Source organism: Centropristis striata, chromosome 9, assembly GCF_030273125.1.
Source record: "Centropristis striata isolate RG_2023a ecotype Rhode Island chromosome 9, C.striata_1.0, whole genome shotgun sequence".
Classification (NCBI taxonomy): Eukaryota; Metazoa; Chordata; class Actinopteri; order Perciformes; family Serranidae; genus Centropristis; species Centropristis striata.
In genome coordinates, this window is record NC_081525.1 from 28,272,209 (window position 1) to 28,285,182 (window position 12,974).

The following is a 12,974-nucleotide window of genomic DNA, read 5'->3' on the forward strand; positions in this document are numbered from 1 at the left end:
ATGTATTTAGTTTAATCATAGTTTAAGAACAATATTAGCACATGATCATTGTATCAAAGCATCTTGCATGCACAGAGAGGGCACACACACACAATGAATTACGCATGCATAGATAGTGACGTTCATCACACAGAGACAGACAACAAAGACAGAATAAGAGATTATTCTAACAGTGCCTTTCTCTCACTTCCAGATTAAGTGTGACCAGTACTGGCCCAGTCGTGGCACAGAAACCTATGGTATGACCCAAGTCACCCTGTTGGACACCATAGAACTGGCCACCTTCTGTGTCCGCACTTTCTCCTTGCACAAGGTAGGATGATTTCTCTCTCTCTCTCTCTATCTCTCTCTCTCTCTCTCTCTCTATCTATCTCTCTCTCTCTCTATCTATCTATCTATCTATCTATCTATCTATCTATCTATCTATCTATCTATCTATTTGTGTGTCTCTCTCTCTTTTTTTTCTCTCTCTCTCTTTCTCTCTCTCTCTCCCTCTCTTTTTTCTTTCTCTCTCTCTCTCCCTCTCCCACACACATCTGTACACTACTGCTGTCTTCTCTTCGCAGTAACAACCCAGCAAGGACATGCAGAGAATCTGTGGACATTGCTTAAGCAGATATAATGCTACCATTATATGTATTATCAAGTTTGATAGCCATGAATAGCAATATCATCATCCAAGGTCTGCCCAGTAAACAGAGTTCACGGGTCACACCTTGTACAAATACAAATACAAATACAAATACAGAGCCAAGGCGACAAAAATGATTGCAGGAACCGCGTGCTGTTCATCCATTGGACGTAAAGTTACATACATATATACTCCTTCGTTCGCATTGTCCTTCCAGTCCACCCCTCTTACCTTGTTCAGCTCTCTCCCTCCTCAATAGATCATCTGTTTATGTGCGTCTGCCAAATTGAAGCACTTAGGTAAAGTGAGCAGAAGAGAAACTCAATATACATAATTGTCAGACTGCTCTCATGCTGCTGTGCCCACACACACACACACACACACACACACACACACACACACACACACACACATACACACACATATACAGAGAAATTTAAAAAGTGAAACACAGGAGGATACAGAGTCTGGACTACAAAGCAGCCTGCATGAAGCATTTGCACATGCAATCTCACATACACACACTGCAAAAAAGGTGTGTCTAAAAAAAAGATAAAAACACTAAATCTGAGGGAAATGATCTTGCTGCATGGACAGATAATTTCACTTGACAAGATTTCTTCAATTAAGATTATTAAATCTAGAAATAAGCATGTTGAACACTTAAAATAAAAAATTAACTCTTAAAACAAGATACATTATCTAACACTTCTAAATCTAAGTTCTTTTATCTTGGTAAGAAACAAATTATTTGCAGTGCACAAACATAGTGTAGTAAAGGTCACACACAAAACCCCACATGTGTGTTTACATACCTGTGACACATTTGCATAAATTTGATGCCACAAATTCTACATCTGTAGACATGAAAGAAGTGTATGGAAATACAGACACTCACCCATAGGCACAGAAAAAAAGAAGAAAGAAAGAAACACCAGCACATTTACATGCAAACTCGCTCTCACTCTCACCTCATTGTCATGCAAACACAAGCGTTGTAAAGCGACCTGCCATTGGAAGGATGAGACATTTCCAAAAACTGTTCCTCTAAAGCACCACGCTTAAGGCACAGCTGACTTCGTAGCTTTGTAGGAGTGTCAGCGGAACAATGAGCACCAGGGCACACCAGTGACGGTAAAGATAGCTACATATCAGCAGCCACGGTGCTTTAAAGCTCGCTGGTTGACATTCAGGGCCATTTACATTCTGCCGTTCTCAGCGTCCATCAAGCCTTACCGATAGGATTCTTTTTCTATCTGTCGTCTGCTTCCTCCTTATAACTGCAGCAATTGCTGTGATTTCTCACTGAGCTGCTTTCACTTTATATCTCTGAGAAAAAAAAATGCTGTGTTGAATTTGTGTGAAGTATAAGGTAGCAGAAGCCGACAGTACACACACAAACAGACACACAGCGTACCTATCCATATGTGTGCGTGTCCTGCAGTCATTCCGAATTGTGTCTACAGATAAAAACCTTAACAAAATAAAATGACATTTAAATAAAACCAGCACCCGAGCACCAGCCGCATCATTGCATCCTGCCTCAACTGCAGAAACGGGGAATGTCCAAAGGAAAATAAAGGGAAATAAGATTAAGGTCAGTTTGCTTTTAATTACCGCACTCATTTATTCATTTATTCAGCAAGGAAAAAATTCCCTCTGTCAGGGAAGCAGAAACACGCATTGAAATGCAAACAGTACCTCCATTAGAGGATCTTCTGAGAGGAAAGAGAGGAGAGGAGGACAGGAAGCAAGATGCAAGGGAGATTTTTTTTCTCGCTCTCTTCTTATCCTTCTCAAAAACCTTCCTCTGGATCCCAGCTTGTATCTTTGATGCGTTGAGTTTGAGGCGGGAGCTGACAGACGTCTGTGTAATGTGGGTGTTTGCTGCATGTATCTGTAGATGTTCTGAGCAGCTGTAACGTGAGAGCAAGAAGATATAATACCTGCACTGTTCACTGTAGAAATAATCATACTTATTATACCTTGATGATTCCATCTGATCAGCTTCATATGAGTGCAAGCGTTTCCCAAAGGAATTGTATGCCCTCTAAAGCGATACTGCACCAAAAATCTGCTTTAAGTTTGAAACACTCGTCCCTTTAAGAAGAAGCTCTACAAAATTGGTAGTTTGCAGCCCACAGAGAGCACAGCAGCAGCAATGAATCTGGTTTTTAATCTTTTTTGTCTGAATGAAACTGATTTAATCAAAATAATGCTAAATGCACAATTCACATTTTACTCACTGTGGCCTAGTTTTTCACTGCCACGTTAAGTTCTGGTCCTATGGGGACAGCACAAGCATGTACACAGTACAAAGATTTAAAAAATGTCTTCACTGCAGTATAATATAGTTATAATGCAATAAATATAAAAGGAAATACAATAATGCAAGTTGAATTTATCTTGTAATTTATTTTTCCAAGTGCTAATAATTGTTACCAACATTTTTGCAACTTATGCTCACAGACTGTCTTGTCCTCTTCTCTCTGGTCTGTGCAGCCTGCAGTTCAGTTGAAAATTCACTGACAGCAGAATCATTCATGGCTTGCCAGTTGCGCTGGGAAAATTAGCTAAATTTATTGTTTTTACTGGATTTGCTTAGTGCAAACATTTTAACATGTAGAATAAAGGGGTGTTATATCACTTTTTTAAGCTAAGAATGTTTATCTTTCCTGATGGAAGCATGTGTCACAAATGATTCATTCAAGGACTGTCAGAAATAAAATAAAAAAACAAATAAGACAATTTCTTTTTTTATGGTTTTTGGTTTTCTATAAATGATGTCATTTTAACAAGGTTAATTTCAGCGAGTTATGTCGTTCACAGGGTTAAAACTTAGAGACATCTTTGTATTGAGTCATAGAGTTTGTACTCTACACAGTAAAAAAGGTGTGTCTAAAAACAAGATAAAAACACTAAATCTGAGGGAAATGATCTTGCTGCATGGACAGGTAATTTCATTTGACAAGATTTCTTAAATTAAGATTATTAAATCTAGAAATAAGCATGTTGAACACTTAAAATAAGAAATAACTCTTAAAACTGACCTGACAATTATTTGTTTCTTACCAACATGAAAAAAAACCTTAGATTTAGAAGTGTTACATAATTTATCTTGTTTTAAGAGTTAATTTCTTATTTTAAGCGTTTAACATGCTTATATCTAGATTTAACAATCTTAATTTAAGAAATCTTGTCAAGTGAAATTATCTCTCCATGCAGCAAGATAATTTCCCTCAGATTTAGTGTTTTTATCTGGTTTTTAGACGCACCTTTTTTGTCGTGCAGACTGCAGGCCTGGGCTGGGTCAGGTGGCTTTACCTATAAACTCATCATACAATAACCCCTTAACAGCAGCACACACACTTCATTTTGGTTTATTTTTGTTACGACACAAATAAAAACCAGTTGGTAAGTCGCTCCAAACAAAACTCCACCACCGTGTCCAACCCCACCTCTCTCTGCTCTTTCCAGAATGGCTCTAGTGAGAAGCGTGAGGTCCGTCAGTTCCAGTTCACGGCATGGCCTGACCACGGAGTACCGGAATACCCGACCCCCTTCCTGGCCTTCCTCCGCAGGGTGAAGACCTGCAACCCACCTGACGCCGGACCCATCATCGCTCACTGCAGGTCAGTATCGACGTGTGGCTGTTAGGGTTGGTTAAGATGCTCTTAAGATATCCTTTTCTTTTTTATTGCTCTAAGATCCAAAGTGGTTTAAAACTTTTATGGAAGTGGAATTTCTGTGCTTAAGTTGGACAGTTTTATGTGTGCCTGTGGTTAGCTTGATGCCATGAGAGTAAAAATGAACCCTAGACATGCAAGAGGGATTTTTTTGTTTTTTTGCCGCTGACCATAGTGCGTGTGTGCCCATGAGCAAACAAAATGGCAGATCTCCCGTGTGACTGCTATTATACATTACATAACACATGCTCTCTTTCTTACCAATGATCCTCCATCTTTTCTTTTCTCCATTGGACACATCATCTTTCTCTTTAAGGCATCCCTTTTTTTCTGTGCCTTTATTCTCTTTTTTCCCTCCCTATGAAAAGCCTCGCAGTAATCCCTTCCCATCTTTCTTTTGCTCCTTAGCCCTTCCTCCTTTTACAAGCGATATTTCTCAAATGGCTTATTCAAATTGAACCCTTCTTTTTTGTCAAGATAAGAAGACTTCAGTGAGTCCAAAGCACGACACAAAAGAACGGAAATGTGACAGCTTGCTTCGCTCGGTCTCCATCACTGTCCTCTTGTTGTTCTATCTGTCATTTTTTAGATGTTTGTGTATTCCCTGTCTTGCTTTCACTATATCCTCTCCCACTCAATTATTTAAAATGTAATGCAACAAAAAATCTACAACCAATACTGGACGTACATAATCTTTTAATTCTTTTAATCATTTTTAGATTACAGAAGTGAGAATAACCATAAATTACACACACAGCACCCTGAGAGGATAAGACCCTAGAAATAAGGGCAAGAAAGAAATTGATTTCTTCCTTTTCTGCTCCTCCTCCTGCAGTGCGGGTGTCGGCCGGACAGGCTGCTTCATCGTCATCGACGCCATGCTTGAGCGTATCAAGCACGAGAAAACGGTGGACATTTACGGCCACGTGACGCTGATGCGCTCGCAACGGAACTACATGGTGCAGACGGAGGACCAGTACAGCTTCATTCATGATGCACTGCTGGAGGCGGTTGCCTGCGGCAACACTGAAGTGGCTGCCCGGAGCCTCTATTCCTACATCCAGAAGCTGGCCCAGGTGGAGAGCGGAGAGCACGTCACTGGCATGGAGCTAGAGTTCAAGGTACAAATGCTAGTTTATTGCTGCAACTGAGATAACAGTTTTATGAGCTCAATGTCTTTCTTCCTATAATAATAAACCATCTCTGTGGTGACCCCAATATAAGTTTTCACAAATACAGGTGCCAATTAAAATAGCAAATGACAGTTTAATAGCTCACCTGTAAGAATGAGCTGACCTGAAACTACGGCTGAGGTTGTCACAATGACATAATTTTAAACTTTGATACAACACTAGGATTAAAAAAAAAAAAAAAGGCAATACTTGATACGTCTTACAAGATTATGGCAAAAAAAATCCTAGGCCCCCAACATAGAACAATTGTACACAATGCATTTAAGTTGCTGAACACATACCAATACATTGTTAATATTAAATTGCATTATTATTACTATTCTGTAATGTTTTCCCTACCTTGTAGGACTTAATATTGTGTAAGACGTTATTATTGCCTTTAGTATTAGTTCTTTTTTCTCCAAGGTCCTAAACAGTACAATGGTCTCTGTGGGTTTCCATTCTATATTTTACATGTATGTATATTACAATATTTCATAGCTTTTGTACTTTTTGTACTATTACATGTATAATATCAAACAAGTGGTATAGAAGAAGTAAACATATTGATACTTTGACAACCTGAAAGGTACAAACAACCTGCAAATCAGATCAATAGTAGCAAACAAGTGTATATATTAACTTCTCACTCTTTGGATTTTATCACGGAATATGAATATTGAAAGACGTAAATACTAAGTTTTGTGAGTTCTATCACCTTGTCTTTAGCTACTGTAAGCCTTTTAAATGAGGCTGGCTGCCAGCTTTATCTTCCCAGAAGGTATTTTCGATGCAAATCCAATTTCTCTGCCTTTGTGCTATGCTTAATTGTTGCGTGCAATAATGGCTTTTTTGATTTATGTTCACATATTTCTTTGCATTTTGTGACTTGATGAAAACATATAGTGGCTTGTGAGTAGCAACTGTGTTTCTGGCAAGAGTCTGCAAGACTAAATGAGGAGACTGGGGAAGACATAAAATGGATGATTACTGTGGCTGATTGGGGAAGTGGGAGAATAACAGTTCAGCTGAGTGAAAAAGCAGTTTACAGAAATACTTAGTGTATCTCAGACAAAGTGAATTAGACAAGAAGCAGGTTAGGTGTTTATTTTGGCTTGTTTCTCATACAGATTAAATGGAAACAGAATGAGCAAAGTGTTAACAAGTTAAGAGCATAAGATAGAGACACTTCTCCTGCAGATGTAATACCTTTCAGCCCCAGGTAAGTGGAATGTAGATTAAAGCGGCCTTATTTACATGGCAGCTATTTGTCACTTTATACTGCTAAGCAAATCTCTTTTATTTTCTTGAGCCTCACTTCAATGACTTAATCACTTAGATACACACTATTTGAATTATTATATTTTGAAAGCGAGAAAATGGAAAATTGAAGCCCTTCACTATTTGGCCCCCGTGTTCATTTTGGAGGATTTGGAATAATATGCTTAAGCAAAGAAATTGGGTTTAATCTAGCAGGAACAAGACAAAGCATTTTGGCTGGAAGCAGCATGGATTTGAGTTTAGGTTTTGAGAATGTATGTGTTCTCAGAGAAATCCACGACAAAGCAGTAGGTGAGGATAAACAGCCGGGCGCTGTGTTTACATAGATCTCCATTAAAGATCTCAACATCATCAACTCATAAACTCACCTCGGCGTCAGCGATCCAGTCAGTATCTGCTGACCTTGAATTGCACAAGTGTTAAGTCTCGAATCATCCATCATCTTCCCAACGCCATTCACCAACACGGCCCCCCTGCCAAGAAACAATAATAGTGCTGGTGTGTTTCAACCTTTTTTTTTTAACTCACTGGCGCACAACGGTGATGGAATCTCCATCGCCATCTGTAACAAGGATAATGCTGAGCTGGCGTCAGGAGTCAACTGGGGATTAATAACGTCCACACTACAGTCAGGATAGAGAAGAGTGCGTGTGAAGAGGGGTGGGGGAGCTAAGTAATTAATACTTGATGATGACAAATGGAGGTGGATGGCAGGGCAAGTGGAGGGAGGAACGTTTGGCTAATGAACAAAGGGACGACTGTATGCTAACTTGGCACTAAGGAAGTGATTCGACAGAATGCTGCACTGTAGGGACGAGTGGGAGTGCATTGTCATTCTCAGGTGGGAAGCGATGTCATACAGAGTTAAGCTGCGGTGGGAGTTCAGCAGGGAGAATGAACTGTAAAGAGGGACTTGTTGTGGAGTTGTCAGACTAGTGCATGCTGCCATATGTACATGAATAACAGGCATGTTCGGGGTAAGATTTATGCACATGCTATAGAAGTATTCAGCAGCATACAGTACATGATCACAACACAAACAAAGCTACTGGGATCCGTTTCAAATTAAAAGCGAATGATATGGAATTCAGCAGCAGTTTTAATTGGAATCCAAATGCAAACATTAAAGACAAAGATGCTCGTAAAACAACACACTTGCTGTGGTGGTAGTGTGTTGTTTTATGCTGCAGTCTGCTGGGGAGGCAGCATCAGACACAGAGATGCAAGGCGGTTGGACAGACTGGTCTAAAGAGCTGGTTCTGAGGTTGGAGCCAGGTTGGACACACTGGAGGAGGTGGTGGAGAGATGACCTGTCAACATGTTCCAGGACATCCTGAAATATCATCCCAAAGTCATGCACACACTAATGATAAACCCTTGTAAATACAAGTGTACAAAAGAGATTTTGATTTTTCATTGTATTAAAAAACACAATCATCCCGTTCTTAAAGCCATTTGATAGTTTCAGTTTAAACAACATTTTGAACTGAGCCATGTTGGTTTTGAAAATGCTGACTCTTCAGAATGAAACAGATCACTTTTCAAGCAATAAATTAAGGCCAACAAAATCATAGACATTTTTAACAAATATACTAATTTCAGCATTTTGTACAGAAAAAGATGGGAAGTTGCACATAGACTAGAAGGGCACAATTATCCCGATCCTGAACAAATTTTTCCAATTATTCTGTCGCAACATGAATGTGAAACAGTGTTAATCATCCACTACACAAAACCTTTATGGACCAAAAAAACAGCAGTGGACGGCTCCTCTCTCTCTGTTGCAGGACGGAGAGATACAAAAGATATTTCTCTCCTACAGCCATCAGGCTGTCTCATTCTGACAGAGATTCTACCAGACTAACTGAATTTACCCTGGGGGATAAATAAAGTCATTTTGATTTGATTGATTTGACAAAGATGCTCTCCAGTTCTAAATAAAAATAATAGCGACAGTTTACAAGAACTTTGTTTGGGGTTACATCTCGGGCAGGCTCGGATTAGAATATTCACAAATTTGTAAGCCCTGTGTTGTGACATACAACACTGAATATGATTATCCCCATGCTTAATGTACAGCAGCTCTCACCTTCCAAGTGAAAAGATATGCAGTACTATAAATGGGTAGGGAACTGGCAACCGTGACCAAAGGTAGTCGCTGCTTCTCTGCCCTGTTGGATGACAGGTTGCCAGGTTTGGCTCCGTTCCCCCGCACCCTCTGCGGTGTTTGGTGGTGTAGCCGTGGGGCCTCTTTAGCTCTGCCAGGCCACCTCGAGCCTTTCCAGGTGCCTTTGTGAAACACAGATCAAAGGGAGAACGGTAGCAAGGGATGAAGGGAACAGAGAAGGAGAAGGGCTGGACGGACTCCAAGTGGCCACTGACACAGAGATGCTGGCGCTGTGGGGGAATTAGAGGGAAATAGAGGACAACGCTCTAATGGGAAAAAGAGAGGAATGGTGAGTTAGGCCGTGTTCACACTGTGAGGAGTCAAGGAGAAACACTTTTTCTTCGCACAGCCACTGAGAGACAAGGAAATAAATCTACATTCCCGCCTACTTTTTAGCAGGGTCAGTTGAAACTCATCTCACTCTCTCCTCCTCCTTGTGTTGCTGCTGGTGTTTTCAGCGCGCCACGATTTTTCTCCGTCTGAAAAGGTCCCCAAAACAATCTGATTAGGGTCTCTTCCATTTGCAGGCAAAACGCTAACAAGCAAGCACACGCACAGAAACGCTTTGTTGCGACGTTGAAGCCAGGAGGAGGCGATCATAAGACTTGCTGACCCACTAACTCCCACTGAGGTCCCTATGACGATGATGATGTAGCAGTACAGCTTTTCATTTTGATCATTGTGCAGTTTGTGTGTTTGTATTTCCCTTTGTGAGTCTACATTCTTATGCACACATAACACACTGCCATTATCAAAGGCACTGGTGACCCACTTTTAGACGAGTTTTGAGTTTGTTGCAGACTTGATCCAGAGGCTTGTTAGTCTGGGTGTGTGGCATATTTTTCGTCGCTGCGTCTGACCCTGCAGGACCCCACAAGTTGCGGAAGGGGACAAAGTTTTTGAATTGCTTTCCCGATAAGTGTGTTTTTAATAAACAATGTCCCTTTGAAGCTGTGTCATCACCGGCAAAGCAGATTAGGTTTGCTTTATTACTTTCTGTCATTGATATGCTCCTCTCTTTATCTGTCTCGCACCTGTCCCCCCTGCCTCCTCATCTCCCCACCTCTCCTCCTTTTATCATCCTCTCCTGCTCTTCCTCCTCTCTCTTCTCTTTTCATGTCTCCTCTTTCCTCTTTGTAACTACCATGGCTTTTGCCAATTCCTTCCCTCTTCCCCTCACCACTGTACTCTCTTTTCATCATCTTTTCATCTTCCTTCCCCTCCCTACCTTTCATTCCCCACTGTCTGTGTCATTTTATTTCCTTTAACTCTTTTTCTGTGCATCTCTTTCCCTCTACTCCCCCATCTATACATCCATCCATCTTTCCCCTGCAGCGCTTGGCCAACTCCAAAGCCCACACGTCGCGCTTCATCAGTGCCAACCTTCCTTGCAACAAGTTCAAGAATCGGCTGGTCAACATCATGCCCTACGAGACCACACGTGTCTGCCTGCAGCCAATCAGAGGCCTGGAAGGATCTGACTACATCAATTCCAGCTTTATTGATGGATACAGGTAGGAAGAGGGGTGAGAGGGTGGGAAACATGCCAAAGCAGAAGGCCTGTATCAGCTTTTTAAATAGCCCGGAAACATCTTTAATAATTCAAGACGAGGCTTTTTGAAATTTCGGCTATGCGAGGTTAAACTTAAAGATATATTTGTAAAGAGAAGGCGCAGAGGGTAAAGGGAGTGGGGTTATGATTTCGATATAAGAGAAAAACACATAATTCAAACTGAAAATACAGCTTTTGTTTTCTTCATAATCCCCAAGTCAGTTGTTAAAAGCTTTCACTGAGGATTCTTTTTCAAGAATGTATCAAGTATCAGCGTTTTTCCCAGAAACTGGTGTTAAAAATGGTACTGATCAATTATACAAGCCAAACATAAATGGTTTGAATATGTTTTTCAGACAACAGAAGGCCTACATCGCCACACAGGGACCTCTGGCAGAGACTACAGAAGACTTCTGGAGAATGCTCTGGGAGAACAACTCTACCATTGTAGTCATGTTGACCAAACTGAGAGAGATGGGACGGGTAAAACAGAAACGCACATGGATGCAGTTTGACAGATTGATGTTATTTCAAATATGAAATAATATGAATTAACAAATTATGTCTGTCCATTTTCTCAAACAGGAAAAGTGTCACCAGTACTGGCCGGCGGAGCGCTCTGCCAGGTACCAGTACTTTGTGGTCGATCCAATGGCGGAGTACAACATGCCCCAGTACATCCTCAGAGAATTCAAAGTCACAGACGCCAGGGTAAGACATGGGGCTGTTGGATGTAGATTGGGTGTCGATGTTGCAAGCCTGAAACAAGCAATAAATTAAGGCCAACAAAATCATAGACATTTTTAACAAATATACTAATTTCAGCATTTTGTACAGAAAAAGATGGCAAGTTGCACATAGACTAGAAGGGCACAATTATCCCGATCTGGAACAAATTATTCCAATTATTCTGTTGCAACATGAATGTGAAACAGTGTTCATTTTCTGACTTGAGGGGGCATTCGCATGAATTTTCCTGGTTGGGAACTGATTTTTCTGATTTTTCCAATGTGACATGAATGTGGCACAAATCTCAAGTGAAAGAAAATGAAAACAAATTTTTGTATATGAACAAAATAGACAAACCCGGCTGAAAACATGACCTTCTTGGTGGAGGAATTGTGATGTAAAACATATGTTGCTGGGCCACTTGTGTTATTAAGTTGTTTTACTTAATTTAATTAATTGTTCTGTATTTTATTGTTGTCAAAACTCTTAAACACCAGTAGTATTTATTAAGAATTCAATAAAAGTCCCCCAGATTCAAGAGCAATAAACTCTATATAGATTCTTCATATTATACGGACATTCACTACAGGACCAGAATGTTCTTATGAATATTTGAACAATATACGGAGACGACACTTTCTCACCTCAAAAAACCGGAATGCAATGCAGCACCAAATTATTCTGTAATTTCCACAATTGCACTGGCGACACACCCTTCAATAGAGTGTGGGAAATGTAAGAGACTAAGCAGGTTAAGCAAAAGTAGGTCACATAAACACAGAAACATCATAAGTATTCCTTTCCTCAAAAGTCCCTAAAATGGCTCCGATATTGTAATTTTCCTCTGTAGTTAGATGGGTTTCCACACGAAACAAGATATCACCATGACTTAATGTTGAAAGTAACTTTGTTCACATATTAATGAGAGTTCACAATCAAAGTGGCTTTGCTTGCCCTGAACTGTTTATAACCTACTCCACACTGCTGTAGTTATCTTTTTACCTCAGGATTTCTGGGTTTTTTTGGGACCAATTAGGTCGGACAGTTAGAAGCAGCAGCAGCAGAAATAAAACTGCTTCCTCTCTTTGCCAAGTAGGCTGACATATCCAATGATTTCCCTGGCGGTGTGGCAGCTAGTTAGCAGTCTTCCTGTTGGTATTAAAAAAAATTAATACATATATCTCTGCACACACACACACATTAGTTGTACTCAAACAGACACACTATCCGGTGTGGAAACCAGACATAAATGCTGTTTAAGCTGGTATGCCATCACCTCACACACACACACACACACACACACACACACACACACACACAACCCTGTGCAGTGTGCAAAATGCCTCTCTTAACAGGCTCAAACACACACACACAAATTTGCACACAGGCTTACTTTCTGCCACATACCTATCTCCACACTGATTTGCTATTCTCCACACAAATATACACACCCATTCATACATATACACTCGCCTCCTTATATTTTTTATTTACTTTTTCAATACTAAATGACACATACACTCAACACACAGGTATTTTATTTCATTTATTCTAATGCACTGTCCAGGGTTGCTGTCAACGGCCAACAAACAGTCAAAGTTCATCATCAGAATTAAGGAAACCAAATATAGAGACAAAAAAGGTTCCTTATGTTTTTTATTTGCACATTTAAAAGAAAAGTCAAATACATGTGCAGTGAGGGAGACACACACTAAGGGTTAATCTAAACACCTCACCTAAGAGAAATGAACAATAT

At 40.3% G+C, this 12,974-nt stretch overlaps 1 protein-coding gene across 1 annotated transcript in view; it reads left to right on the forward strand.

The window, feature by feature from the left end:
• Positions 1–12,974, forward strand: part of ptprsa (protein tyrosine phosphatase receptor type Sa) — a 155,880-nt gene that overhangs the window by 130,823 nt on the left and 12,083 nt on the right. The window contains exons 23-28 of the mRNA XM_059340375.1: positions 194–313; positions 4,109–4,263; positions 5,153–5,438; positions 10,273–10,451; positions 10,846–10,972; positions 11,075–11,200. Of these exons, the coding sequence (XP_059196358.1) occupies positions 194–313; positions 4,109–4,263; positions 5,153–5,438; positions 10,273–10,451; positions 10,846–10,972; positions 11,075–11,200 (993 nt within the window). The remainder of the gene's footprint in view (positions 1–193; positions 314–4,108; positions 4,264–5,152; positions 5,439–10,272; positions 10,452–10,845; positions 10,973–11,074; positions 11,201–12,974) is intronic.